At 49.4% G+C, this 26028-nt stretch overlaps 1 protein-coding gene across 1 annotated transcript in view; it reads left to right on the forward strand.

Moving 5' to 3' along the window:
• LOC137769877 (N-acetyllactosaminide alpha-1,3-galactosyltransferase-like) overlaps positions 1 to 26028 on the forward strand; it is a 65093-nt gene that overhangs the window by 17081 nt on the left and 21984 nt on the right. The window contains exon 2 of the mRNA XM_068551959.1: positions 17660 to 17775. Coding sequence (XP_068408060.1) covers positions 17660 to 17775 — 116 coding nt within the window. The remainder of the gene's footprint in view (positions 1 to 17659; positions 17776 to 26028) is intronic.

The following is a 26028-nucleotide window of genomic DNA, read 5'->3' on the forward strand; positions in this document are numbered from 1 at the left end:
GTAACGTATTCTCATTGTAGAACATTTGAAAAATGCAGAGAAGTGGAAAGAATAAAGTAATCACTTTGCCGCAATCTCATTGCACAGAATTCACCGCTTTTACCACGTGAAGCTAGGTTTTGTTTTTGTGGTAAAATAGAACATAAACCATTTTAACACTTTTTGAGTGTACAATTCAGTAGCACTGAGTACATTTACAAGTGGGACAACCATCACCAGTGTCCATCTCCAGAACTTTTCCATCATCTCAAACCAATTAAGCAAATAATTTTCCCAATTCCCACTCCTTACAGCCCCTGGTAACTGCTATTCTACTTTCTGTCTCTATGAATTCAACTACTCTAGGTACCTCATCTAAGTAAAATCATAGAATATTTGTCCTTTTGTGTCTGGCTTATTTCACTTAGCATAATGTTTTCAAGTTTTGTCCATGTTGAAGCGTGTGTCAGAATTTCATCCCTTTTTAAGGCCAGATAACATTCCACTCTGTGTCTAGACCACATTTGTTTATCCATTCACTCATGGATGGACATTTGAGTCGTTTCCATCCTTTTGGCTATTGTGAATAATGCTGCTTGAACATCGGTGTACAGGTATCTCTTTGAGTCCCTGCTTTCAGTTCTTTTGGTATATAACCAGAAGTAGGACTGCTGAGTCATATGGTAACTCTGTGTTTAATTTTTTGAGGAACTGCCCTACATGTCCAGTAATTCTGATGTATAAGATCCGTAGTGTAAATCATAGTCTCTGTGCAATTTTGTATCTGATTTTCTCACTTCATTTTCCATTGTATCAACTATTCCTCAACGACGTTTTCTGAAGGTTGCGTAATATTCCACTGTGTTGTTATACCACATTTCCTTTTTCTCCACTCATCGATTTCTGGGCCACAGCAAAAGATTTTAAAATACAATGATAAAATAAATAACTTGCTTCTGATAAACAGCCTTATGTTCTGTTCGTACTTGTTCAAGAAATACTCACCAAAGATAAGTTGCTGCCCTCAAGAACTTTTTAAATTTCTCCTTGGGGATTCTTGGGGATCATCCAATTCAGTGGTTTTAAAAGTTCTTTGAAGCCAAGGAACCTTTACTGCAAACAAAACAGCAAAGAGATAAAAGGAGAGACGATCTAGAGAAGGGTGGCTGGGGCTCAGAGTGCTGTTCTCTCAGCCTTTCCAGCTCCTCTCTGTGTCTCTGAGGGACTCTGGGAGATTCTGGGGTTTTTTTGGAACACAGTTTGAAAACCACCAGGCTGATCCAGCACCTTTATTTTAACAAAGGGTAGGCATCTGGAGAGAGGAAGGGACTTGGCTGAGGTCAAGTTCATTTTTTAATTCATTGATTCATTCATTTCATTCATTCATATTTTTTCTCAACCCTTAACACCTGCTGCATGCATGTCAGTATCACTTAGGGAGCTTGTTAAAAATACAGGTTCCCAGGGCTCTTCCTTCCAGACTCCAAAGCAGTAGATGTATGGAGAGACCAGGACTGGAAACCCAGCTCCACAGTCCACACTGGGCTCCATTGGGGGTCTTCGCCTTCCAGCCCCTGCGTTTGCAGATGCTGGCTCTTCGACCCAAGTGCCCTTCCCCACCCACCAGACTCCTACTCACCCTCTGAGGCCCACTTCAAACGTAGCCTTTTCCTCTTTGAAGCCTTGCCACACAGCCCGTACACCATGGCTTAGTCCTTCCTCTGTGGCCCCAGAACACAACACGGGGCTTCCATCCCCACTCAGCCACTCACACTTATATCTTTCTGTCGTGCATAATAGCTAATTGCTTCCAGGCCTGGCTCCCTGACTAGAATGTCAGCTCCTTAGGGAGTTTGTATAATCTCTGCATTCCCCACAGTACCAAGCATAGAGTGGGTGCTTTGTTATTGTTTATTGGCTGGACTTGGATCTAGTACAGCCCCATATTTGGAGGATAAGAAAACCGAGGCCCAGATAGAGCCTGCAATTTATGGAAGGTCATACAGCCCATTGGGGCAGTGCCAGACTGCCACCCGGGTGTCCTGAGGCTCAGCACTGAGCACTGGCCCCATGAACTACCTTATCCCTGACTCCCATAATAGCCCTGGTTTTCGGAAATCCAGAGAGCTCTGCCTTGCTTATGATTCAGTGTACATGTTTGGATGCCTTGAATTCAGTAAATTCTAGTTTCAAAAAGTTTTATAAAATATAAAACTTCAACATATACAACATGGGATATTATGTGAGTGCTGCTTGGACCAAGCCAGTGCTCAGAAGCTAAGAAAGCAAATCTAATAGGGACTGTCTGGGGGCGGAGCCAGCCAGCATTCTATCCAGAAGTGGCTGCTACAAGCCCTCCTGTTGTCCTAATTTGTGATCAACAACTGATGCTTTTCTAATTAGCACATGGGATGCTAAAAATAGTTTTTTTTAAATTGGGGAAACAGGTGCTTTGTTTATTATGATGAATGTTGTACACGGGCTCACACTGCTGAAATCAAAGTAGTTATGTTATTTATGTATTTACGCTGTGGGGATGGGATAAAGTAACCTCTATTCACTCCCCACTGTTGCATGAAGATGGTATAAGGTCTCTTACCCCATCCCAGCCAGGAACTCTGGGTTCTGTGGGACAATGCGGGACAGAACCCAGCCTCTGGAATCCTGGCATCTGCCTCTGCAGGGGTTCTTAACCTTTATTGTGCTCCTTTATGGACTCCTTTGGCATCTGGGGGAGCCTATAGACTCCTTCTGGGAAGGTTTTAAATGTGAAAAATAAAATGAATAGGATTAGAGAGAGAAAGACTCAAATTGAACTATAGTTATTAAAATATTGGGTTGGCCAAAAAGTTTTTCCATACCATCTTACGGAAAACCCATACGAACTTTTTGGCCAACCCAATATTAATATTAGGGATTGAATTTCAGCTCAACCAAACTGAGATGCTTCCTCATCTGTAAAATGGGGATGATTCCAGTACCTATCTCTCAGAGAGCTTAGTGAGAATTGAATAATGAGTGTAAAGTGCTTAGAACCCAGCTCAGCATTCAAGAAATAGTAGCATATGCTGCTGTTCCTGCTTTGTTGCTGTTGTTATTATTATTATTATATAAGGTACAGATTCCTGCTCTTCAGGAACTCACAGTCTGGACTGAGATATATATATTATATGTAAGTAATTAAAGGTAGACGTAAAGGTGCAGAAAAGAAGCCTGACAAGGGGCTAAGGGGAGCTCAGAGGGAGTGAAATGTCTTCTGGCTGAAAGAGTGCTGGGTGGCGGCTAAGCTTTTGTGTCAGCCAGACTTGGATTAGTTCTGGCTCTGACCCTTAGCTTGAGCAAGAGATATCACCTTTCTGAGCCTTGGTTTCCCTCCCTGTAAAATGGGAATACCAGTAGAATCTACAGGGATGCTGTGAGCGCCACCTCCTTCCCTCCCACGATCAGCCAGTTAAATCACACATCATTTCCTTGAACCACATCCCCTCCTTGTCTTTCTAGCCACCCTCACCGCTGCCCACCCCGGCCAGACAGTCCCTAACTGGGGAGGAATCCAGCCAGTTGCCATCCCTGCCACTGTCCTTGGGCTGGTGTGGCTGGCTCGGTTACAACCCCAGCAGGGTTGCAGAGCTGCTTGGCACCCTATGTCCTCATTCCTGGTCAGTGTTCTCTCCCAGTGCCCAAGGCATCTGCTCCTAACCTGGGTGGCTGTCACGTGGCAAGCCTGCAAGACGTTTTCATGAGTGACCTAGCGTCCTATCTCATAGGAAAGGGAAGCCACAGAAGACAACACGCTGAACTTCCTTCTCATTCCTTTCAAATGTAGCTGAATCTTCACCCATCTTTGAAACCTAAGGAGGAAAAAATTTCTACAGGACACTGGAGAGACGCTCTTGCCTCCACTTCATTTTCCTTTGTTTATGCCAGGCTCTCATTGAAGAGGAGGGTAAAGATTTTTATAGGGAAGAGGGCAGACTATTATCTAGAGAATATCCTACTCTGTGTGACATGGGCAGTGTATCAGTCAGGATGGAGTACGGTGTGCTGCAGTAACAAACAACCCTTGAATCTTAGGGGCCAAACCCATAAAGGTGGTTTGTCTTTTTTTTTTTTGGCTGTGCCTCCCAGCCTGTGGGATCTTAGTTCCCCAACCAGAGATTGAACCTGGACCCTCAGCAGTGAGAACACAGAGTTCTAACCACTGGACCACCAGGGAATTCCCTAAAGGTTTATTTCTTACTCTAGTTAATATGAGCATCTTGGGTCAGCTGGGGGCTGTGTTCCTCATTCAAGGAATCAGGCTGATGGAGCAGTTACCTCCTTGAATGTACTTCATGGCACTGAGAAAGAGAGCCCTAGAGGGTCTTCCACTGGCAATTAAATGCTTGGGCCATCTCACATCTTATTGATCGGACTAGTCACATGGCCCTACTCAGTCACAAGGGGACCAGGAAATGAAAGCCCACCATGAAGGTGGAGAGCAGGAAATATTTAGTAGAACAGCATTAACGAGTACCCCAGGTGGGCTACTCCTTTCTTTGCTTAGTGTGCTAAGTCAACTCTGCAAGCTGAGATAACCAGGCAGGTGGCACAGATAGAGTGGGCTGTAGGCTGTACTTTGTGAGTGCTAGGAAACCACACCCAGAGAGGAAAAACCCCAAAGGCACTTCTTAGCCCCAAGTGCTAAGCAGAACAAAAAGGCACATGCAGCTGCCAGCCTCTCTGGGGGAATAAAAAGCAGAAGCTCAGTGAAGAAGGCAGCAGCCCTGAAGAGGGCAGGTGATACCTGCTGGGAGCTCCAGGTGCTAAACGCACAGGGAAGGCAGAGGCAATGGTATTGAACTGGGGTTCTCAAACCACATTCTTCATCACAGACCCATATGACGTTTTGTAAGTGTGGCACATATTTAGGCGTTCTCCCTCCGTTTCTGAGCTATTTGATGTTTATGAGAGGGATGTTCTTTCTGAATTGGATGCCTCACTTGTCTCCAGTCCACACATGATGCTCACCTTTTCCCTATGATGCTCACCTTTTCCCAGTTGCATTTCTGTTTCCCATCGTGGCATCCAAAATCATTCAAGAGCAGTGAGGGTAGAAGGGAGAGGGAAGGACAGAGACATGGCCATCCCTGGCAGAGGCTTTTGGGGTTTTCTTGGGCATAAATAAGGAAACTCTGGGAGAAGACTACTGACTGCAGCCCTCAGCCCCTTCCCTGAGTTCTTGATTTCCTATGCTGTAGTTAAGAGGCTTCTCGTCCTCGTCCCGGAGAGATGCCGGACACCTGGGTACTAGCCCCAGCCTCCTCACTTCATTGCTGAGTGGCCCTGGATAAGTTATTTCCCTGCCTTGGTGCCTCAGTTTTCTCATCTATAAAATGAAGCAGCTCAGAAGACTGAGGCCAGGCTTGAAAGGAGAGTGACCCTGGGTGGCGGGGGTGTTCCTGCAGCCACATGGGCGAAGAGGCAGGTGAGATTGCTCTCTGAGTCCGCCAGAAGTCCGTGGAGCCTGGAGTAAGGGGGTGACTCATTGCTGTCACAGGACACTCACCTCGGTTGCAGGATGTATGTGGTGGCATGAGAGTTGGATTCTGGGCTCCACTTCCCACTACACTGAGCTCCGTGCGAGGGAGGCCGTATTGGCTAATCCTTGTCGACCTAGCAGCCTGGACAGTGCCTAGCACTTGGTAGGTGCCAATGTTGACATTAAATAAGTATTTGCTTAATGAATGAATGAACAAACGAACACATCATTCCCTTCAACTCTGAATCAGTGATTTGCAGACTTCCTTTGGGACAGGAGGAGGTTGAAGAAATTCTGGGCTCTACCCAAACACAGCTTCCCACCTTGGGCAAGTCACCAGACTCCCTCTGTATGCAGGGACCCATCCTGCCTCACGGGCTGTGTCAGAGGCTCCAGCAAGCGGGAGGCCTCCTAAATGCCCCGTGTAAAGGAAGAGCTGGTTGTTTTTAGGACATGAGGACAAGTCCTTGTTTGACACAGAGCAGGTGGTGCTGGAGCCTGTGAGGTGGAGAGTTCTGGAATAATCATCATTAGGAATTGAGTAGCTATCGTCTATTGGGCACTTGCTCCAACATCAGGCCTTATACCAAGCGCTTGATGTGCACTATCTCATTTAAGATGGTCTAAAAGGAAAATTGTTATTCTCATTTTACAGAGGAGAGAAATCAAGTCCCAGGAGGTCAAGTGACTCACCCAAGGCCACACACTTAGTCAATGCCCAGGCCGGGCTCACTCAAGTGCAGGCTCTAACCTCTATGCTGTACGGCCTCCTGCTGCTATGATGAGGTGGGGACAGTGCTTGTCTCTTAGGAACCAGTGATAATAATACAAGTTGCCTTTTCCTAAGTACCTATGAGGTACCAGGAACTTTACAGGTGTTATTGTTCATCCTTTCAACAACTCAAGGAGTAAGGAATTATTATCCCTATTTTACAGGTGAGTAAACCAAGGCTCAGAATGTGAAGTGACATTTCCAGGGCCACACAGCAAGAAAGTAGGGAGCGGGGCTGGAATTTGAACTCAGTCCTGGCTCATCCCAAGAACAGGCAGAGAAAAAGTCATCTCCATTGTGGGCTCCATTAAGAGGTTGTTTTTTGGTTTTGTAGCTGTTGTTGTTGTTTTTTAGCTTCCCACTTTAGGTTCCTAGAATGTCATCATTAGAGATTATTTCTTGGAAGGCCTTTTACGCTCAACTTATTACAAGAAAAAAATCTAGTGGAGGGGAAAAAAAAAGAAGCCCGAGACAAAAACAACCTCAGGATTTTTCAGTAAATTCTTAGACTCTTAATACCTCCTAGCCTACACAGGGGAAGCAGGGTGAGCTGAGATGATCCCAGCTGCAGGCTCTAAGGGGGACAAGTTGGGGGTGGGGGCAGAAATGCGTCTGGAGGGACTGGGCTTGTACCACCTCTTGTACCACAAGCGGCCTCAGAAAAGAGTCTGGCTGCTGAAGCGGGTATCCTAAGGCACCGGTTGATAGTAAACACAAGCTCTGCATCCTAGAGGGTCCGAGGGGACTTCATTGAACCCTCTTTATTTTATTGAACAGTTTTTACATAGCGTGACCCTATGATTTATCCCCCAGACCTACACACCTTTGAGAGTGAAAGGGGGCACTAAAACATTGACCTGAAAACTGATCCATGACAAGCATAAATCAGAACTGTCCTAGGGAAAGCACCTTGATTTTACAGGCTCTGAGAAACTACCCACACCAGGAAGGGTTGCTGTGAAAAGGCAAAGCCCAGATGTCAAAAACAGGAGAATGGTAAAACAAAACAGAAGAACAAGACAAGGGGTAGAGAGGAGCAGTGACTTCCGCCAGGGGACACCTATGCAGCCCTGGCTCTGTGCCAGCCCCAGCCTGGTTAACACAATGGCAGTAGCCGAGGTCCGCAGAGAGCACTTGGCATTTGTGGGCACACATGTCCCTCTCACCAGACTTGGGCTTGACAAGCGCAGGCAGTGGATGTGATTCATTCTGTGCCCACCCCAGTCCCAACAGTCCCAGGACTGAGTAAATGTCCTCCAAGTGTTTACTGATGGAATAAATGCTTGTGGGCACGGCTTTCCTGAAGTGTGCCAGGGAAGATGATGTTTTGCTTGGAGAGGAAAGAGTCAGCGGTCCTATCTCTGAGGAGCCGTTAGGGTGAATGGGAAAGGCAAGGCTACACGGACAGGTAGAACTTACTGGTTCTGCTGTCTGCTGGTCTGTGTGACTCAACCTTGGAGCCTCAGATTCCCTGTCTGGGGAATGGAGGGCTCATTAGTGATTGTAGAAAGGATTAAATGAGATGGTGTATGTAAATGAAAGGCAGTCCTTATTATTGATAATAACATTCTGGGAAGCAGAGCTCAGTTCCACACTGAAAAGATGTGTCTTACAATCAGAAAAGTCCAGAGATGAACCAGACTACTCGGGTGGGTGCCCCTCAGTAGAAGGCTTCAGGCAGAGGCTGTCCGCCATGGAGGCTGTAAATGGTGTGACCACCTTTAGGAGGGAGGCTGGGCTAGCAGGACAGCGGGAGAGGAGAGCTGACAGATTACCACTGGCGTAAAAGCCTGAGGGACTTGAACTCCTTTGGATGAGAGTGACTTGTTTATGCCACTGTTCATGTCACCTGGAAGACTGTGCTGTCGGCCAGCCAGGGGAGCAAACGGGGGCAACAGGCTGCGACTGGGAGCTGGCCCCTTGAGAGGGGGGATCTCCTTCTAGGAGGGAGAACAGGAAACAGGCAGGGGTCCCTGAAAACTTTCACTTCTTCCCACATGAAACGGCCCCTTGCTGGTTCCAGGGCCTCCTATTTTGGCTGAGGGGGAAGGAGTCTTCTTTAGACCTTGACTGCTCAGCTGTTCTGATGGGAACCAGGTAGAGCTTTGGATTCAGCACGCCTGTTGGCTCGGGCTCCCCGCTCCCTCCCCAGAGTGCCCTCCCTCCACCCAAAGGCTGTGATCTCCTCTCTGACTCTGGTTTCTGTAGCCGCATCACATGCTCTGAACGCACCAACTGCTCCTCTGTGGGGGTTATTCGCTGAGAGCCCGTGGCTGGGCATGAGGGGTGCCATGAGCCCCCAGAGCTGGCATGCGATGCAGAGTCCGAGACACCAGCCCCACCTTTTCATCTGATTGGGGAGGGGGGTGGGAAACAGCAAGGCACACACAGGGAGTTGCTCAGAGTTGGAGGCACAGCGGGGGACAGGACCTCTGTCTGTTGTCACTCCTCGTTTGCCTGGCAATCCCACTCCTTGGGATTCTCAGGCAGCAGCACCCTTGCCCGGGGAACACGACCCTCCCTCCACAGCCTTCCCTCTTCCGGGGGCAAGTGAGGCCAGAGGCAGCCAGAGGAGTGTCGGCGGGTGGAGTTGAGCTGAGAATTCAGATGGGGCTAATCCCAGCATTCTTTTTTTTTTTAACATCTTTATTGGAGCATAATTGCTTTACAATGGTGTGTTAGTTTCTGCTGTATAACAAAGTGAATCAGCTATACATATACATACATCCCCACATCACCTCCCTCTTGTGTCTCCCTCCCACCCTCCCTATCCCACCCCCTAGGTGGTCACAAAGCACCGAGCTGATCTCCCTGTGCCATGCGGCTGCTTCCCACTAGCTATCTGTTTTACATTTGGTAGTGTATATATGTCCATGCCACTCTCTCACTTCCAGCATTGTTGACAACTTTTGCGCCTGGCTCTCCTCCTGCCTCTCTGCTCTGCCCCTCAGGTTTCAGGGCGGTGTCCATTAAGGATGCCCTGCTCTGTTCTCAATGCTCCCCTCCCTCTTGCCTCACGCTGGCAGCTCCCAAATCGTGCTCTGCCCAGGCTCTCTGTCTAGGACAACATTACTGAGCTGGCTTCTGCAGGTTCTTCAAACTCAACGCTTCTAGAACAGAACTCACCAGCCTCCCCTCCTCCCAACCCCTCCACTTTATTTTTCAGTCAACCATCCACTCTCCTACTTCCACCAGAAACCTGGGAACCAGCTTGGTTTCCAGATCACCGGCAGGCCTCTTGCAGACAGATTCCTGGGCCACACCCTGGGCATCCTGATTCATTAGGGCTGGGTGGGCCTGAGGCTCTGCATTTCTAACAAGCTCCCAAGTGATGCTGGTGCTGCTGGTTGTTTGATCCACACTTTGATACAAAACGAAAGTAATTTTAAATCCGGGACAGTCTCTCCAAGAAGGTGACAGTGAAGCAAATTTTGAAAGAGAATTTAGTTCCTGTAACCCAAGATCTCAAGATGCCACTTCTTTCTTGTCTTCCAGCTCACCCCGTGGTGTCAGGTCTCTACTCTTTCCCCTGGACATTGGCCAGCAGCCTCCTGGCTGGGCCCCCTGGATGGAGATTTAACTTCTCCCACCCACCCTCACCTTGCAGCCAAGGAATTCTTCTAAAAAGCGAATCATGTAACTCTCTTTGCTTAGAGATTCCCCAGCACCTTCAGGAGGAAATGCAGATTCCTCAGATACAAGGCGCGGGGTGACAGGATTCTGCACGGCCCTGCAGCTTCTTTGTCCCCCTCCCCCAATCCCACTTCAGCTGCTCTGGATTGGAGCTTGTCAACTTCCCACTTTATCCCCCCACGTTACCAACTCACCTATCCTGTCTTCTCACTTTTTTAAAGTCATTAGTTAATTAATTAATTAATTTTTAGTTTTGGCCGCGTTGGGTCTTCATTGCTGCGCGCGGGCTTTCTCTAGTTGCGGCGAGCGGGGGCTACTCTTCGTTGTGGTGCGCGGGCTACTCTTCATTGCGGTGCGCGGGCTTCTCATTGCGGTGGCTTCTCCTGTTGCACAGCACGGGCTCTAGGCTCGTGAGCTTCAGTAGTTGTGGCTCGTGGGCTGTAGAGCGCAGGCTCAGTAGTTGTGGCGCACGGGCTTAGTTGCTCCACGGCATGTGGGATCTTCCTGGACCAGGGCTCGAACCCGTGTCCCCTGCATTGGCAGGCGGACTCTTAACCACTGCGCCACCAGGGAAGTCCCCTGTCCCCTCACGTTTTGCACAAGGGGAAGCACCTTGTGCCTGTCTTGGTGGCATCCCCACCCCCATCCTCCCTGAAGGGATGCTCTTCAGCACCTGTCCTTTCCCTCCTCTGAACCTTCAAACCCTCCTCTCCACGGCTCTGTCTCATCAGGGGTTTCCCATCGTCAGCAGTGTACTCAGGAGTATTTCCCTTTTTCTCCATGGCTTCTCTAACTGGATGCTCTCTCCAACCCTTCCCAAGGCAAGTTGCTGGCAAGAGGTCCTTGCACTCAACTGACGTCACTTCCTCGCCTGAGGTTCTTTCCTCAACACTGCAATCTGGTACCCGGCTCCAGGCTTCCATGGGTTTTTGATGCCAGCTGCCCCGGGGGCCCCCTCTTCTTTCACATCCTTCCCCTCCTAGGGTGATCTTATCCACTCACATCTCTATGTTGCCCAGAGCTGAATATTGGCTGACCTGCAGCATCTCTACTGGGCATCCCACAGAGCCTGTCTCAGGGAGGCATTTCGCTTCTTCCTATAATCCTGATCAAATAGAGATGCTCTAAGGATTCCATCCACTTTCCTCTCTCTCAAGACCACCTCCACTTCCCCACCTGCCTCCAACTTTTTGCGTTCGACTCTGTAATTATACGCAGGTGGTTCTGCGAGTGTTTACAGGCTCCCAACCAATAGCTATTTGGATAACTGTCTCTAGTGGGTAGAATTTTGTCTACCAAAAAGATGTGTTCAAGTCCTAACTCCCAGTGCCTATGAATATGAGTTTTTTTGGAAATAGATTCTTTGCAGATGACTCAAGCTAAGATGAGGTCATACTGGATTTGGGTGGGCTCCAATCCAGTGACTGGTGTCCTTATAAGAAGAGGGAAACTTGGACACAGACACACACGAACACTGTGTGACGATGTAGAGAGCGTTGGGTTATGCTGTCACAAGGAACGCGCCAAAGGGTGCTGGCAACCACCAGAAGCTAGGAGAGAGGCGTGATGGGTTCTCTCTCATGACCTTCAGAAGGAACCAGCTCTGCCAACACCTTGACTTTGGACTTCTGGCCTCCAGAATTGTGAGAGAATAAACTTCTGTTGTGTTAAGCCACCCAGTTTGTGGTACTTTCTTACGGAAGCCCTAGCAAGCCAATATACCATCCATCTGTCCATCCATCCACCAATCCTCAGGACCGCCTCTGTACTGGACCCTGTGTGAGGACCACCAGGGACCTGGAGTTAAAGCCGAGCTCCCTGCTGCCCTTGAGAGCTTGCACATGGAGGGCGAGATGGACACTTGCTCAGCAACCTGTGCTCCAAGCAGGCCGCGCAAGGGCAGTGGCAATTTGGGAGAGAGAATCAGCTCCCGCCGGGAAGCAGATCTCGGAGGAGGTGGCGGTGAGCTCTGAAAGCTGCACATTCATCAGCCAGGTTTGCAGAGCAAGTGAGAACAGGCCCTTCACAGCCACCGAGCCCATGTGGGTCCCCGCCAAGGAGCCATAGGGATCCTGGGAAAGTTCTGCTTCAGCTTGGTCAGCGCCCACATGGGGTGTAAGGCCCAGATGGGGAAAAGAATGTGCCTGGAGCCACATGGCCTGTGGAAGCAGGTCATTGGATTTAGAAAGCACTTTCTTGGGCTTTCTTTTATCTGGTTGTATTGTTAGTCTTGACTTCAATTTTTAAAACATTTTCTTCACTGCAATCCACCCCCTTCCACAGGCTCTTTGGAAAGAAATGCTTCTGGGGCTGGGCTGGGCTGGGCTGAGTGGGGCAGGCCTGCCTATCCTCCTTATCTGCACGGTTGCTTGAGTCCTCACCCCGGCCTTGCAGTGAGCCAGGGTGGGAGAAAGTTCTCTGTGGCTCTGCCAGACTCGGAGTCCCCTCTCTCAAAAAGCTGGTTTCCCCTCTCTTTGCTTGGCTGAGTTTCTCTGTTTTGGGGCCAGAATTGTGCCCCATTTCCTCTTTTCTTTCACCGGTGTGTTTGGGGCCTCCTTTGGGAGGGTTCAGTGGGGCTCCTGAGTGCCTTGGAGGTTCTGTAACATCCTGTCCCCTGCCTCCAAAAGCCAAAGCTGGTTGGTTCATAAGATGACCCCACAGGACCTCCTGAGGGGACCCGGCCTGAGCAGAAGAGGATTTACAAATCCTGAAGGGCGGGGCTGCCTGCCAGCCTGTCTTTAGTGAGAAGGAAGAGAGGGGTGAGGGCCGGTGCAGACAGACATGCCAGGTCCCTGGGAGGCAGGAGAAGCCCACCTGAAAAGGTCCAGTCACATCACCTCCTCCATGAAGGCTTCTGAGATGCCCCTGGTCAGATTTTTATAGGAACCCGATTCACAGCTGCACCCCCAGATTCAGGCTCAGGCAGGGCAGAGTGGAATTGGGAGGGACCCTCCACTCCACAGATGAGAAAACAGAGGCACAGAGAAGGGAACTGGACATGCCTGCATCACACAGGCTGGTGATAACGGAGCAGGGGTTCAAATAGTACTTTTAGTTTCTGGTACAAAACGATTTCCCTTAAAAAAGGAGTCATCTGTGGCCCATATATCACATTCCGTAATCAGAGAAGTGCTGTTGAGGTACAGTCATTTTTCTCTTATTATTTTTTTTATTTTTGGCCGCACTGGGCAGCTTGCGGGATCTTAGTTCCCCGACCAGGGATCGAACACAGGCCCCCTGTAGTGGAAGCGCAGAGTTCTAACCATTGGACCACCAGGGAATTCCCAATTTCTTTTTTTCTCTTTTTAAAATCTGATTTCGATCTGATTTGGGCAGAAGTTCCCCAGTTTACCACAGACCCCATCACTCCCTATTGCATTATACCTGGTCAAATTCACACAATTCTGCTGCCCACCTGGCTCCTGGGTTTCACTCAGCATTCATTCAACATATATCTATTGAGCATCTAACAGGTGCCAGGTACTGTTCCAGGTACTGGGAAAACCCAGAAGTGACCAAGATGGAAGACAAGCACCCCCCGCCCCCCCAATAGCGCTTGGGTTCCAGTGGCATTTGGTTCACAGCCCCTGCCTTCTTCTACATCCATTAGCATCCCCAGTTTGGTCTGGCTTCACCACCGTCGGGGGTGTAAGAGGTTAAGGTGGGATAGAATCATGGAAAAACCCTAAACTTGTCTTCCATTCCAGGGTTAATGACTCAGACCATACACTTCTGTAAGGTTCTTACTTTATCTTCAGTTCCCTTCCTTATAACTTGGGACTGTACTCTTCACCCTACTTACCCTCCTAGGGTTGTGTAAAAGTATATGGGTCGTTGTAGACAGCAGTGGGCTCTAAACAGGGCATGATTGTGACCTTGAGGGACGCTGAGCTTCTCACCTGTTCAGGAAGCAGTTCTGCTCTGAGGCAGGGCACTGGCCTACTGGCTTCAAGCCTCTCTCCATTCAGGGAAGGGTGAGAATTTCTAGGGGAGTCGAGGGCACCCCCGGGCACCCACCGCCCAATTGTGATAAGAACAACCAGGTGCCTCTTCTTCACCTCCATCTGGGGCCATCAGCCTGAGGAAGCGGTGAGAGGAACCAGGGGAGGGTAGAGGGGGAGGGGAGACTCCTCGATTGGGGAAATCCAGCCACCTGTATTGGGGGCTCAAGCCCAGGCTGTCATCAGAACCCAGTCCTTGCTGCTCGGTGGGAGCTCCTCATACCTTCCAAGCTGTCAACAAAGCCAGCATCTTCCTTCTCCAGAAAGAGTCTGACCTACAGCATGAAGAACCAAGGTTAGCCCCAGGGAGGGACTTCCTGGTACAAGGGGTGTGGCTGAGGCTCAGGACGGAAGCTTGTGGAAGCAAGGGGAGCGCTCCAGCATGGCTTTGGTGGAGTCTATCCTGGAGTTAGGTGGGATGGAGGCACATCTCAAGAAGGTTTGCTATGTGTTGCTTGGAAAGAGTCATCATGATTTCATTTTTCCAGCTCTTCTCAAGGAAATAGACTTAGAGGTGCGAACTCTCCTGAGTGCAGTTATTTACTGCTTGGGCTTTCGCCAAGATCATTTCAGCACTTATGCTCACAGGTGTATGGCAATACTTAATGGTAATGGAATCACTGGCCGGAACCTCTCCTTCCCCACGTTTCCCCAACCTGGAGGAATACATGATCAAAATTTTTATTTCATACACCAAGGTAAAACCGAGGGAACGGCAACCTTGGATTAATTGAACACTAGAGACTATCAGTGATTGAGAACCTCAAGCACTTTTCAAGGAGTATCTCCTTAATTCTTGCAATAATGGCTAATAGGTATCTCTATACCCTCACCGTGTGCCAGCTACCATACAAGTACTATTATCCCCATTTTATAGCTGTAGAAACAGAGACACAGAGAAGTTAAGTAAATTGCCCAGGATTGCACAGCATACGGGGCAGAGCCAGGACTCAAACCCAGGCAGCCTGGGCCCAGAGTCCAAATTCAGAACCACCGTGCTCTAAGCTCCTCGCCTACCCTGAGAGGTGGGGATTATGATTATCCCCAACACAGAGAAGAGGAAACCAACCAAATTGCTCCGTCACTCACGAGCATCAGCGAGAATGTCTTTTATAACTGCCCTGAACACATTCAGGATTCAGCAAACAGTGGCAGCCTGAAACTCCTGTGTCTAGCATTCTGTGCCAAGAACACTTAATCCCCACACTTCCACGGAGGTAAGCAGGGTGGGAATCTGATCCTTCGTGATTCCGGCCGGAAGGGGTCTGGGATGTGAAGCCAGGGCACCTCCACACCTGGGCTACAGCTACCTTGGCTGCAGCTCTGAGGCTGTGCGATCCTCTATAACTCGGGGGTGGCAGACGGACAGGCGCTGAACGCTGGCTGTCATCTGACAGGCCCGTGGACTGTTAGGGCTGGAAGGGACCTTGGTGACCATCGAGTGATGAGATTAGTCAGCCTGGCTGGGATGCCAGGCTCTTAACCTGGACAGCCTCTGGCCTCCTTTGATCAGCAGAACAGCATGGCCTGAGGCTCCCTTGCTCCAGTTGCCCGCCTCTCAATTAAAAACTGACCACAAGTATGTGCTCCCTTGTTTTGAGAGTCTGCTTCAGGGAAGGAGGAATTTCATGTTGGGTCCTCTGGAAGTTGAATTTTCTGCCTTCCAGGTTTGCATGCTCTGTCGAGCTGTGGTTAACCAACCTGGACCTTCTGATTCCACTAACCTGTAGAGTGTCCCCCGGGGGCAGCTCAGGAGGAAGGGTAGCATGAGACCCACCAGCTGGTGACCTCGAGCAAGTCACAGAGGCTCTCAGAGCCTCCCTCCCTTCCCTGACCACTGGGTGGGTGAGCCTGAGGATTCACTGAGATGAAGGAGAGAGGCTGCTTTGTAAACTGTAAAATGGAAGACCCATGTGATCGGTGCTTGCTTGTTGGAGGACCAGTTTATCTTAGCGCAGCTCCTTAGCCTCCGAATGCTGTCGTCTTTCCCTTCCCTGTTGACCACAGTACAGATGCCTGGATCATTTAATGCAACAGATCTTCCCTGAGCCCATAGTGAGGTGCTCCGTGGTGCTCGGTATTGGGGTGTCCACCCCAAGAGAAGGAAAAAAGCAGGGTCTATCCGTGACCCTGTGTCCTGAGAGCCAGAGTCAGGGAAAGACAGAATGCCCCAGAGAATGCAGGTTCCAGCAGGAGGGTTTCTGTTCACTTTTGCTCTTAACATACACACAGAGAAGGCACATTTGTGATGAATTTTCACAAAGTGGACACACCTGTGTAACCACTACCTGGCTCAGGAAACAACATGGAACTCCCCCGGGGCCCCTTCCCAGTCTCTACCACCCCCCTCTCTGACTTCTAGCACCACAGGTTGGTTTTGCCTATTTTTGAACGCTCAGTGAATGGAATCATCCAGGCCTTCTTTCGCTCAGTGAGAAAGAAGTGTGTGTGAGATTCATCCTGCTGATGTCAGGGGCTGTAGCTGGTTACTTCTCGCTGATGTACGTGGGCTCCCATGCTCGATCACACCCGATCTGTCTGATGGTGGGCCTTGGGGTCGTTGCCAGTTTTTGGTGCACTGTGAATGTCCCAGTCCGTGTCTCTGGGTGAGCTTATGTGTACTTTCTTTGGGGTATAGAGCTGGGTGGAATAACTGGGTTGTAAGATGTGGCTGGTTTAGCTGTAGTAGATGCCGGCAGGAAGGATTTAAGTAAGTAGTTAAGCAGGACTTCCAGACCCTGAAGATTGTGGTCGACTAGCTCATGCCCCCAGAGGAGGGGCCCGTGAAATCTCCTCTGGAGAACAAGAGGAAGAGGCTGGATTAGGCACCCCTTGGAGGCTGGGGGCAGTCCTTGGCCCCTTTCTGTCTGGTTTTGGTCCCATCTCCTTGGTCTGTCTGGGGTTTCCAGTCTGTACTCCCAAGGAGGTGTCCAGGGCCACCTGGGAGGGATGGGTAGGGGGGCTTTAAGCTTCATTTCCCTGCATCAGCCACAGCTCCCTGTGTCCTCTGTTTCACATAGGGGTTCTGAGAATGACTTCATGTGCTTTCTTTTTTAAAGCTTTTGCTGTTTCAACATTTGAAAATCCGCCGCTGTGAGGTCCCTTCCAGCTGGGAAGTTCTATTTTGGGAGCAGGAGGTGGGTGTGGGAAGGGTTAAGCATTATTCAGCCAAAGAGCAGGGTTGGGCCTCAGTGACCTTTTAAAGTTCTTATAGCTCGGCTTGCAATGCGGGCGATCTCAGAACATTCTATAAAAATAGCGCTCAAACAAAACAACTTCCGAAGCCTAAAGGATGTGGATGAGAGGCTCGATGTGGAGGAATGTTTAGGTAGCATTTCAACAGGAGTCTTGAGGACTCTCTCCTTCAGGCACCCCTCTCCATTTTTTTTCCTTCCTTTTTAATCCTCCATCGGCTGTTCCTGGTAGCTGTCACTTGGGGTTGTTTGGGTTCGGAACAGTTCTCATTTTCGCCCAGGAGCGGGTGACGCAGGTGGCCTGTACGTCTCTCCCAAGGGTGGTGGCCTTCCCTCCTGCAACACCAGCCCTAGTTTGGACCTGTAGTTTCGCTTGGTGAGGGAGGCCGGGCCGTTCCCGGGCCCAGAGAGGAACGTCTCTGCCTTGGCATGCAGCTCTGAGTCAACAGGCCCGATAAACGGCCCACTTCCCAGGGCCAGCAAGGAACAAAGCCCTGACTGCTGCTGCGGGATCCGTCTGCCCCCCTCTTCCTGAAACAGCTGTTTATTCTTTTGACAGGAGTTGGAACAGAGCACCTTCCCTTCCTCCCAGCCCGGCCTCCTTCTGCAGAACGGAGCTCAATAGAACTTCGTTGTTTTGCCTTTTACTCTGGGGGGAGAGAAGCAGATGATGAGGTACGTGACATGTTGAAATGATTTACCTCTGCCTTGTCGGGGTCGCTGGGGGTTTTGTGAGCCGGCTGCGGCGTGGATGCCCCTGGGGGAGGAACCCCGCTCTCCCCCTAACTGCTCGCTGGTCCCCTCGGTAGTTCTAGAAGAAGATAGCGTCCTCCTCTCCCCGGCGTCGGATCAAGAAGTGGGTGCTGGCGGGATGCTGGTCCAGTCCCTGTTAGTTTGCTGCCCCTGGCAGGACCTCACAGGGCGTGGCTGCAGCCTGGGGTTTTCTGTGCAGGACTCAAAGTGCCATGGCGGGGGCAGGAAGGCGAGTCTCGGGGCCCAGGACCTGCGTTGTGGGTGGATGCAGGGCAGCGCCCACCCTTCATTTACCTCCCCTTATTTCTCTTGGAAAAACTCTTGCACACTGATTTCGGGGCCAGGCGGCAAGGAAAAGCTGGCTGGATCCAGGCTTCAGATTTCCTGAAGGGGATTCAAGAAAGGGCACTACAAGACGTCCCTCCGAGAACAGGTTATTCCATCTGTGATGGCTGGAGCGACAGCTAGTTGTATATTTAGTCTGAAGCTTGTCTCTTATTTTCCTCCGTCTGTGTTTACTTTGACCCTTATAATGAAAAACATAACTGGAAACAGCCCTCCATGCACTTTTTTCCCCCCACGAATTATAACACGTTTCTTCCAACAGGGAGCATTTCCCCGTAATGCCCACCAATTTAGAGAGGTTTTAGGATAAAGCAGCATTCTCCCTCCTCAACCCCAGCACCAGCCCCCTGCCAAGAGCTGGGCCTGGGAGGCAGAGGGTCTGCTTTTCAAACACACCACCCACCTTGTGGGTGAGCCCAGTGATCTCAGCCTTTGCTGAAGCTCAGTTTCCTCAGCTAAAAGCCGCTGCGCTGACCAGGATGAGGGATGAACAGGATGGGGTGAGTGCGGAAGGCTCCCACACCAGGCACACAGGAGGCACCTGGAAATGGCAGAGGAGTTGAGCCAATGCTCACCAGCTGGTCCAAGGAGAAGCTAGCCCCTCAGTGAGTCTAGCCTGTGATTAGCTGGCTTTGGGTCAATTGCTAAGTGGTAATCATGAAAGGCAAAATGAGAGGATGTCGCAAAGAGACATGGGTGGTTAGTCCATGGGTAAGCCTGCATGTTCACTGAGAACAAAAGAGTTAAAAGGGTGGGCACTGGAGGCCAACTCTCTGGACCTGAATCCTGGCTCCACCACTTTATGCTGTGTGGCACTGGGCAAGTCACTTAACCTTTCCGAGCCTCCATTTTCATAACCGTAAAATGAGGATAATACTAGAGTGACTTCACAGGGTTGTTGCGAGGCTTACCTGAGAGATTGCTGGTAAAGCATTTAGCCCGGGGCCTGGCCTGGTTCAGTTGGGGGGCATCCAAGTGTTGCAGGGCCAGAAGCTTATTCAATTTTCAGGGTCCAGTTTAAGAAAAAGAATGCAAAGTTGCAAATATAATATTAGGGTGGAAGTGAATGCAGTCGTCCCTCGGTATCCACAGGGGATTGGTTCCAGGACCTCACAGATACCAAAATCTGAAGATGCTCAAGTCCCTTACATAAAACGGCATAGTATTTGCATATAACCTACACACATCCTCCTGTTTACTTTAAATCACCTGGAGATCACTTACAATACTGAGTATGATGTAAATGCTATGTAAATAGTTGCATGTACGCAGCAAATTCAAGTTTTGCTTTTTGGAACTTTCTGGAATTTTTTGTTTTTTAACATTTTCGATCCGTGGTTAGTTGAATCCGTGGATGTGAAACCCATGGTTATGGAAAACCATTTAGTATGTGAGGAGACATCCCAACAAATAACAAAAACTGACAAATACTCTACATAGGACAAAATCCAGAAAACATCCTAATAAAATGTGAAAGTAATATAAAAATGATTAGTATTACTCAGCTGTCTGATGCACCTGTCATATTTTGGCTGCATACTCCTGGATCGCCTCTTTGTCTGCTGATTTTGTAGTATCATTTTTAATAGAGACAAAAGGAAGACAAATCAGTTTTGCCTCTAGCATGGTTAGTCAATGGTTGCTTTTTATAACTGCGAGTTTAGAAGTTTCTTTCAGCTTTACAACTTGTTATCGGTGATGCCACGGCTGTGAATCTTTTGGCAGTTTCCTGCTCAGGCGGCTCCAGCCAGATCTCTGAAGAAGTCAGCTCTTCGATCCTGGATGGCGGGACGGGGGTGTGGGTACCAGGTGGCTGTGAGGTCTGGATCACTGGGACCCCTGAGCAGGGAGCAGAGCAGCAGCGAGTTCACCTTCTTCTCTTGTGGATCAAAGTGGGAGGCTCCTGGGAGCTCAGCAAGGCCTACCTGGGGTAGGTTGTTACTGGGACCCAGGTAGGTCTGCAGGGGGTGGGGTCAGTATTCAGGCCCCACCTGCAGCTCTGGGACAGGCACCCAGGCTGGAGCGATTCCCCCAGGCAGGAGCAGCGCCTCGCCTCGGGGCAGCATTTGGGCCTTCCCCACTCTCCACCCCAGTGGGAGAGCAGGCCCAGTCTTGCCGGGGGTCCTGACTCAGAGGTTTCATAAGCTTCTGGATCAGTTGGCCTGTGGGCTCAACATGAGTTGGTTGGCCATCCTCTCTCTTGATCGTTACTTCCAGGAATCCGCGGGCCATTGCAGCAAGACGAGCTCCATGTGGCTGAGTGAACTTGTCCTCCTAAAATAGGACTTCCAGCCCTGTGGCTGATTTCTCATCCAGGTCCTAGGTCAATCAGGAAAGCCTGTCGTGGAAAGTTAAGTCCACAGGACTTGTTTCAAGGATGGGGAGACTGAGGCCAGAGGAACCCGTGACCCTGGTTCACAAAGCCGCTCTGTGTGGGAGCTGGGGTGACGTTTGAGCCTCCCCTTTCTTCCCTGCTCATGGCGAGCCATGGGGGCAAAGGCGATGCGCAGCGGGACCCTGAGCTGGGGGGCGGTGGGGAGCCGAGCTACTGTCACAGCAGTCACAGCGTGGTGTGGAGGGCTCTCGCTTGACTCTTCTGTGTGGTGCTGCCCTGGAGGGCTAAGACTCCTCTCAGAGGGAACCACAGCTCTGCCCTCAGAGCCACGCATTTCTGAATCTCTCCCCTAAAAAAGCATCATCCTTGTTACCGCTGCCATTTGTGGAGCATTTACTGACCACCAGGCACAATGTGCTGTGGAAACATGTCTCCTTTTGTGCTTTCAAGAACCCTAGAGGCGGGTGTTTGAAGCTCCATTTTGTCTGTGTAAATAGAGGCTCAGAGCCAGAGAACTTGCCCGGGGTTGTGCATATAGGGCTGCACATTCTTAGTGCCGGCCTAATTTCTGCCTGGAATGCTGGATCTAAATGTTACAATGGAGGATGTGGAAGATTAAAGATAGGAGTTTTGTGCAGAGTGACTAATACCCAGTCAGCTCCTGAGCCCTCTCCCCACCCCCTTAGCTGCTTTGTTTTGTTTGCAACACTTGTGGGTTCCAGGGGCAGGGGGAAGAATCACAGGCAGAGAGGAAGATTCTTCAGCCTGCAGGAAGGTTTGGTTTCCTCTGCCGCTGGTGTTCCCATTCTCTCCCAAGATAATGGCTTTTCCAGGGCTTCTGAGTGCTCTGTGATTCAGCTGAGATGCTCACCTTTTCCCCTGACACGGGATGGAGAAAACAAGGGCCACTATAATTCCTTTCAGAGAGGAATTCTGTTTGAAAGGAATACCTTGACTTAGATCAGTTGGGGTGAAGCTATGAGATTCTCTGAAGTCGTGGGCGTGTGTATCATTCTGTGCGGAAGAATTAATTTATGGGCCACATGGAAACGTCTGACACTCCAGGCAAACAGAAGCGGAAAAGGAGGCAGGGGGAGGGGGCGAGGACGGCGGAGGAACGACAGGCTTACAGCGTGACTCTGCCTTGCGAAATGCACCCAGGTTTTTAGCACAGTCTGCACCTGTTCCAGGAGTGGGGACGGTTTCCTGTGGAAACCGTTGCAGGGGCTGAGTTCTGGGAGTGGCCCAGGAGCAGCCCGTGTCGGTGGTGGTATGGATTTAGAGGGAAATCGCAAACACCATGACAAGAGGGCCTGGGAGATGCTGGGAGGGCTCAGGTGGGACTGGGCCTGGCTGGGGTCACATGATCCTCTGAGGGGTGGGGTCCAGGTGACTCAGCTAGTTACACTCGCCCATATAAGGCAGGGTGTTAGTACTCCGTAGGTTCTAATTCTGTGCTCAGCCCCTTGAATGGGATATTTGGAAGCAACCCCAACTTTCCTACTTGGTGGGTAAGATAGTCAACCACGAATCTTCAGAATGACACAGTTTTGAAAATTCTGAGAGACAAACACATCAGCGAAGGGCTTTTAGGTCGCATTGGCTGCCAAATGCCTCATTTTATCCAGAGAGAAAAATAAAAATGTTTTAAAAGACCCGCTGGCCACCCTGCCAACCCTTCTGTCCCCAGAGACTTGGGTTCCAGATTCCAGGAAGCGTGTATACACCCATTTCCAGTGCTTTGCTAAAGGATGTGAGATTGGCTCATTTGCACAGCTTCCAACTGTAAGTTTCCAACAAGAGTGATGCTTGGCCACAGCAAAAAGTAAGCAGATTCAAGTCATTTATAGAGTCCAGAAGGAAATGGGCTTCAAGAGTTGCCTCTGAGGCTAATTTCTGAAATTAAAAAATCAAACAGCTGCATTTGGAGAGGGGATTAGGGGGTGTGTCTGATTTTATATCAGGCTCTCAATGTTCTCTACCATGAGAGCCTGTGTGTTTCTCCATTTAATGTTTCTTACACCAGGAGAAAATTTGCGTTTGATCCTCAGCAGGTGGGGTTGATAAAGCTTCGGATGGCCTGGGCTTGATCAAAGAAAATAAAAGTCGCCTGGCATTGCCAAGGAGCTCTTAATCAGGCTGCAGCACAGAACAGATGGATAAATCTTTATAGAGTCCCTAATTTGCATCAGTTTGCGCTTTATTGTTTAACATGTTCTTATTCCAAAACCCTATTCTTTTCTCTCGAATATGTTTTGAGCTCTTGCTAACTACCAGGCACTGTGCTATCTTCATTGGATCCTCCCAACAGCCTGTTTTATGGATACCAGTAATAAGAACTAGCATTTTTTGAGCATTTATATGGTGCCAGGCACAATGCTAAATATTTTATGGATGCCAACTCTTACAGTCATCATTTTTAACCCCATTTTAAAGACGAGGAAACCCATCTAACGTGATCCATTACAGGTCCACCATCCCTTTTCTGAATCCCTAGGGCCAGATATGTTGGAACTCAGAATTTTTTAGATGCAGAGTATTTATCCTATTATGTAATGCTCCCAGTGCAGCAGCAGCAAGCACATAAAAAAATACATCAATATTTATGCAAAGAAACATTTAAACAGTCTCACTAAGTGGGATAAAGATTATAAATAGCCTCATGTCAGTTAGGGCCTGGATGCCAATTGAATTATAAACAGGTTTTGGTTTTCAGAACTTGGAGTTGGGTGAGGGTCTGAAAAGATGCTTACATGTTCGGAGTCACCCATTTTCATGTGTCTCAAATCCCCGCCTCATTCCCAAGCTCCTGTGTTCTATCACCATCCACACTTCTCTGCGAGTGAAGACAGTGGCAGAGAGAGATGGCCACAGTCTCGATCCAGATCTGTTTGCTTCCACACCCAGGCCTTTCCTTGCACTCAATGCTATGCTGTTGACATAGAAATCAAGTGGCTTTTTCCAGCAGTGGGGCCGAGTTGCATGCAGCCCTCTGTATTTCGTAACTTTGCTGTGGGCCCGGGCTGTCTGTGCCAGCTCACGACGTATTCACAGGGAAGAAGCTTGAGACCAAGGTTTCCCTGTGACCCAGCAGACTCATCTTCTCACGGTCTCTGGAACACCACCGATCACAGTTGTATCTGAATGCTGGAGGTTGAGTTATGACTTTGAGTTCAGCCCTGGCTTTTCCATTTCCAAACAACGCACCTTCTAAGCAAGAAGGAATAGAGTGTCATGGCTGATCCCATACTTTTTCTTCTTTAACTGGATTTAATAATAAAGGTGATGCAGCATGTGAGATCCAAGCCGGGAATCATCTCAGAACACTCTTTGAAAAGAATTGGAGAATAACCTGTCCCCTGAAAGGACACATCTCAGTGCCATTCTCATTTTATTTCGTGCGCTCACCAGACATTTATTGACAGCCCCCTCTGCTGTCTGTGGGGCACTGGGGATTCAGGGTTGAATAAGAAGACATCCTTCCTGGGACTTGCCTGCCCGTCCAGTGTTTAAGATTCCATGCTTCCAATGCAGGGGACATGGGTTCCATCCCTGGTCAGGGAACTAAGACCCCACGTGCCACGTAGTGCGGCCAAAAAAAAAAAGAAGAAGAAACATCCTTTCGGCCCTCAGGAAGCTCAAACGAATGATTAGGGGAGACAGAGCCAAATGTGGACGTTACCACATGAGCCGCCTCCCAAGGTGATGTGTACAGCAACGTAAATAAAGTGATGGGGGAGCTGGAGGAGAGAAAGGGGGCTTCGCCGGTGGTCAGGGTGGAGGTGGGAAGTGGCTTCACAAAGGCGATGACATTGGCTCCCACGTGTCCACTCCTGTGTTTTCTCCACCTCCTGGTCCTCTCCTTCTCGCCCCCTCCTCTATCCTACCTCTAAGTGTCGGCATCTTCAAGCTTCAGCCCAGGGCCCTCCTTCCTTCTTTTCCCTCTACATTCTCTCCTTGGTAATCGAATTCATTCCCTTCACGTTAAATACTGTCCTGGGTCCGTGGACAGCTCCTCCAACGCCACGGCCCGCCCACATCTCTCCCATGAACTTCAGACTCAGAAGTCCACTTGCCTACTCGTCTCCATTCAGGTGTTCACACACGCCTCGAAATACACACATCCAAAAGGCAATTCATGATCCTTATCCTGCAAGCCCGTTCCTCCTCCAACCCATTTGAGGAAATGCTACAACCCACCTGCTTAAGCAGAAACCTTGTTTCTTCCCTCATCCCTGATGACTAAATTACCAGCCAAATCCTATCAATTCTGTCTCCAAAGTATATTTTGAATGAAGCCACCCTTTGAGCCAGGCCACCTCCTCTTTGTGGCCATTAAAATAGTCTGCCCTTGTCCTTTTATCCGTTCTGCATACCCAGCGCCCAGATGGATCTCTCTGAATGAAGTTGGATGAAGTGATTCTTCAGCTTCAGATGCTTTGGTGGGTCCCCACCCACTTTCCATGCCTTTCCAGGCTCTGACTGCCCCTGCCCACCCTCTGACTGCCTCCTACCACCACCCCGCCCTCGTTCCAGCCGCTCAGGTGGGACAACTTCACTACTTTTTTCTTGTCCAGGTTTTTTGTTTTTGTTTTATTCCAAACACAAGAAGCTTTTTCTCGGTCAGCCTGGTATAGATGCTGTTTCCGAAATATTCTCACCCTTTCTCATGGCACTTTTCATCCTTTTCCATCCTATCTTCATCCCGTGGGAAGCTTTAAAATCACCTCCCCAGTGAGGCCTTCCCGGACTACCCAAATTAAGGTACTTCCCAAACCGTTATTCCCCACCCATCACCCCTTCCCCCTTCAATCACAATTTCATGCAGCACTCAAGAAATATTTATATACCTACTGTGTGTCGACTGTGTGGGTGTGGTGGAGAAAAGCTGGCTGGGAAGTGGTTGAGTCTAGATTGTAAAGGACCAGGGTGTTTTGCCCTCTAAGGATGTGCATATAGGCAGTATATCAAGGGCAGCAGAGCTCAGGAATGGATGGTTCCCCGAAATCACATGCCAAGAGGTGGGGCGATCTGAGTCAGAGGCAGCTGGCGTCCATGGGAAACATTAGCTAGACCCTCACTCAAGAAAAATGGTATGGATGAACTTATTTGCAAAGCAGAAATAGAGTCACAGATGTAGGGAAAAAACTTATGGTTACCAAGGGGGGAAGGGGGGATGGGATGAAGTGGGAGATTGGGATTGACATATATACACTACTATGTATAACTAATGAGAACCTACTGTATAGCACAGGGAACTCTACTCAATGCTCTGTGGTGACCTAAATGGGAAGGAAATCCAAAAAAGAGGGGATATATGTATACATATAACTGATTCACTTTGCTGTACAGCAGAAACTAACACATCATTGTAAAGCAACTATACTACAATAAAAATAGGTAAATAAATAAATAAACAAACAACCCCCCACTCTCCCACGTCCATGGTGAACCTTGTGATCAATAAGGATACTTTCCCTCTGAGCCTCAAAGTG

Source organism: Eschrichtius robustus, chromosome 10 (genome assembly GCF_028021215.1).
Source record: "Eschrichtius robustus isolate mEscRob2 chromosome 10, mEscRob2.pri, whole genome shotgun sequence".
In the NCBI taxonomy this organism is placed as follows: Eukaryota; Metazoa; Chordata; class Mammalia; order Artiodactyla; family Eschrichtiidae; genus Eschrichtius; species Eschrichtius robustus.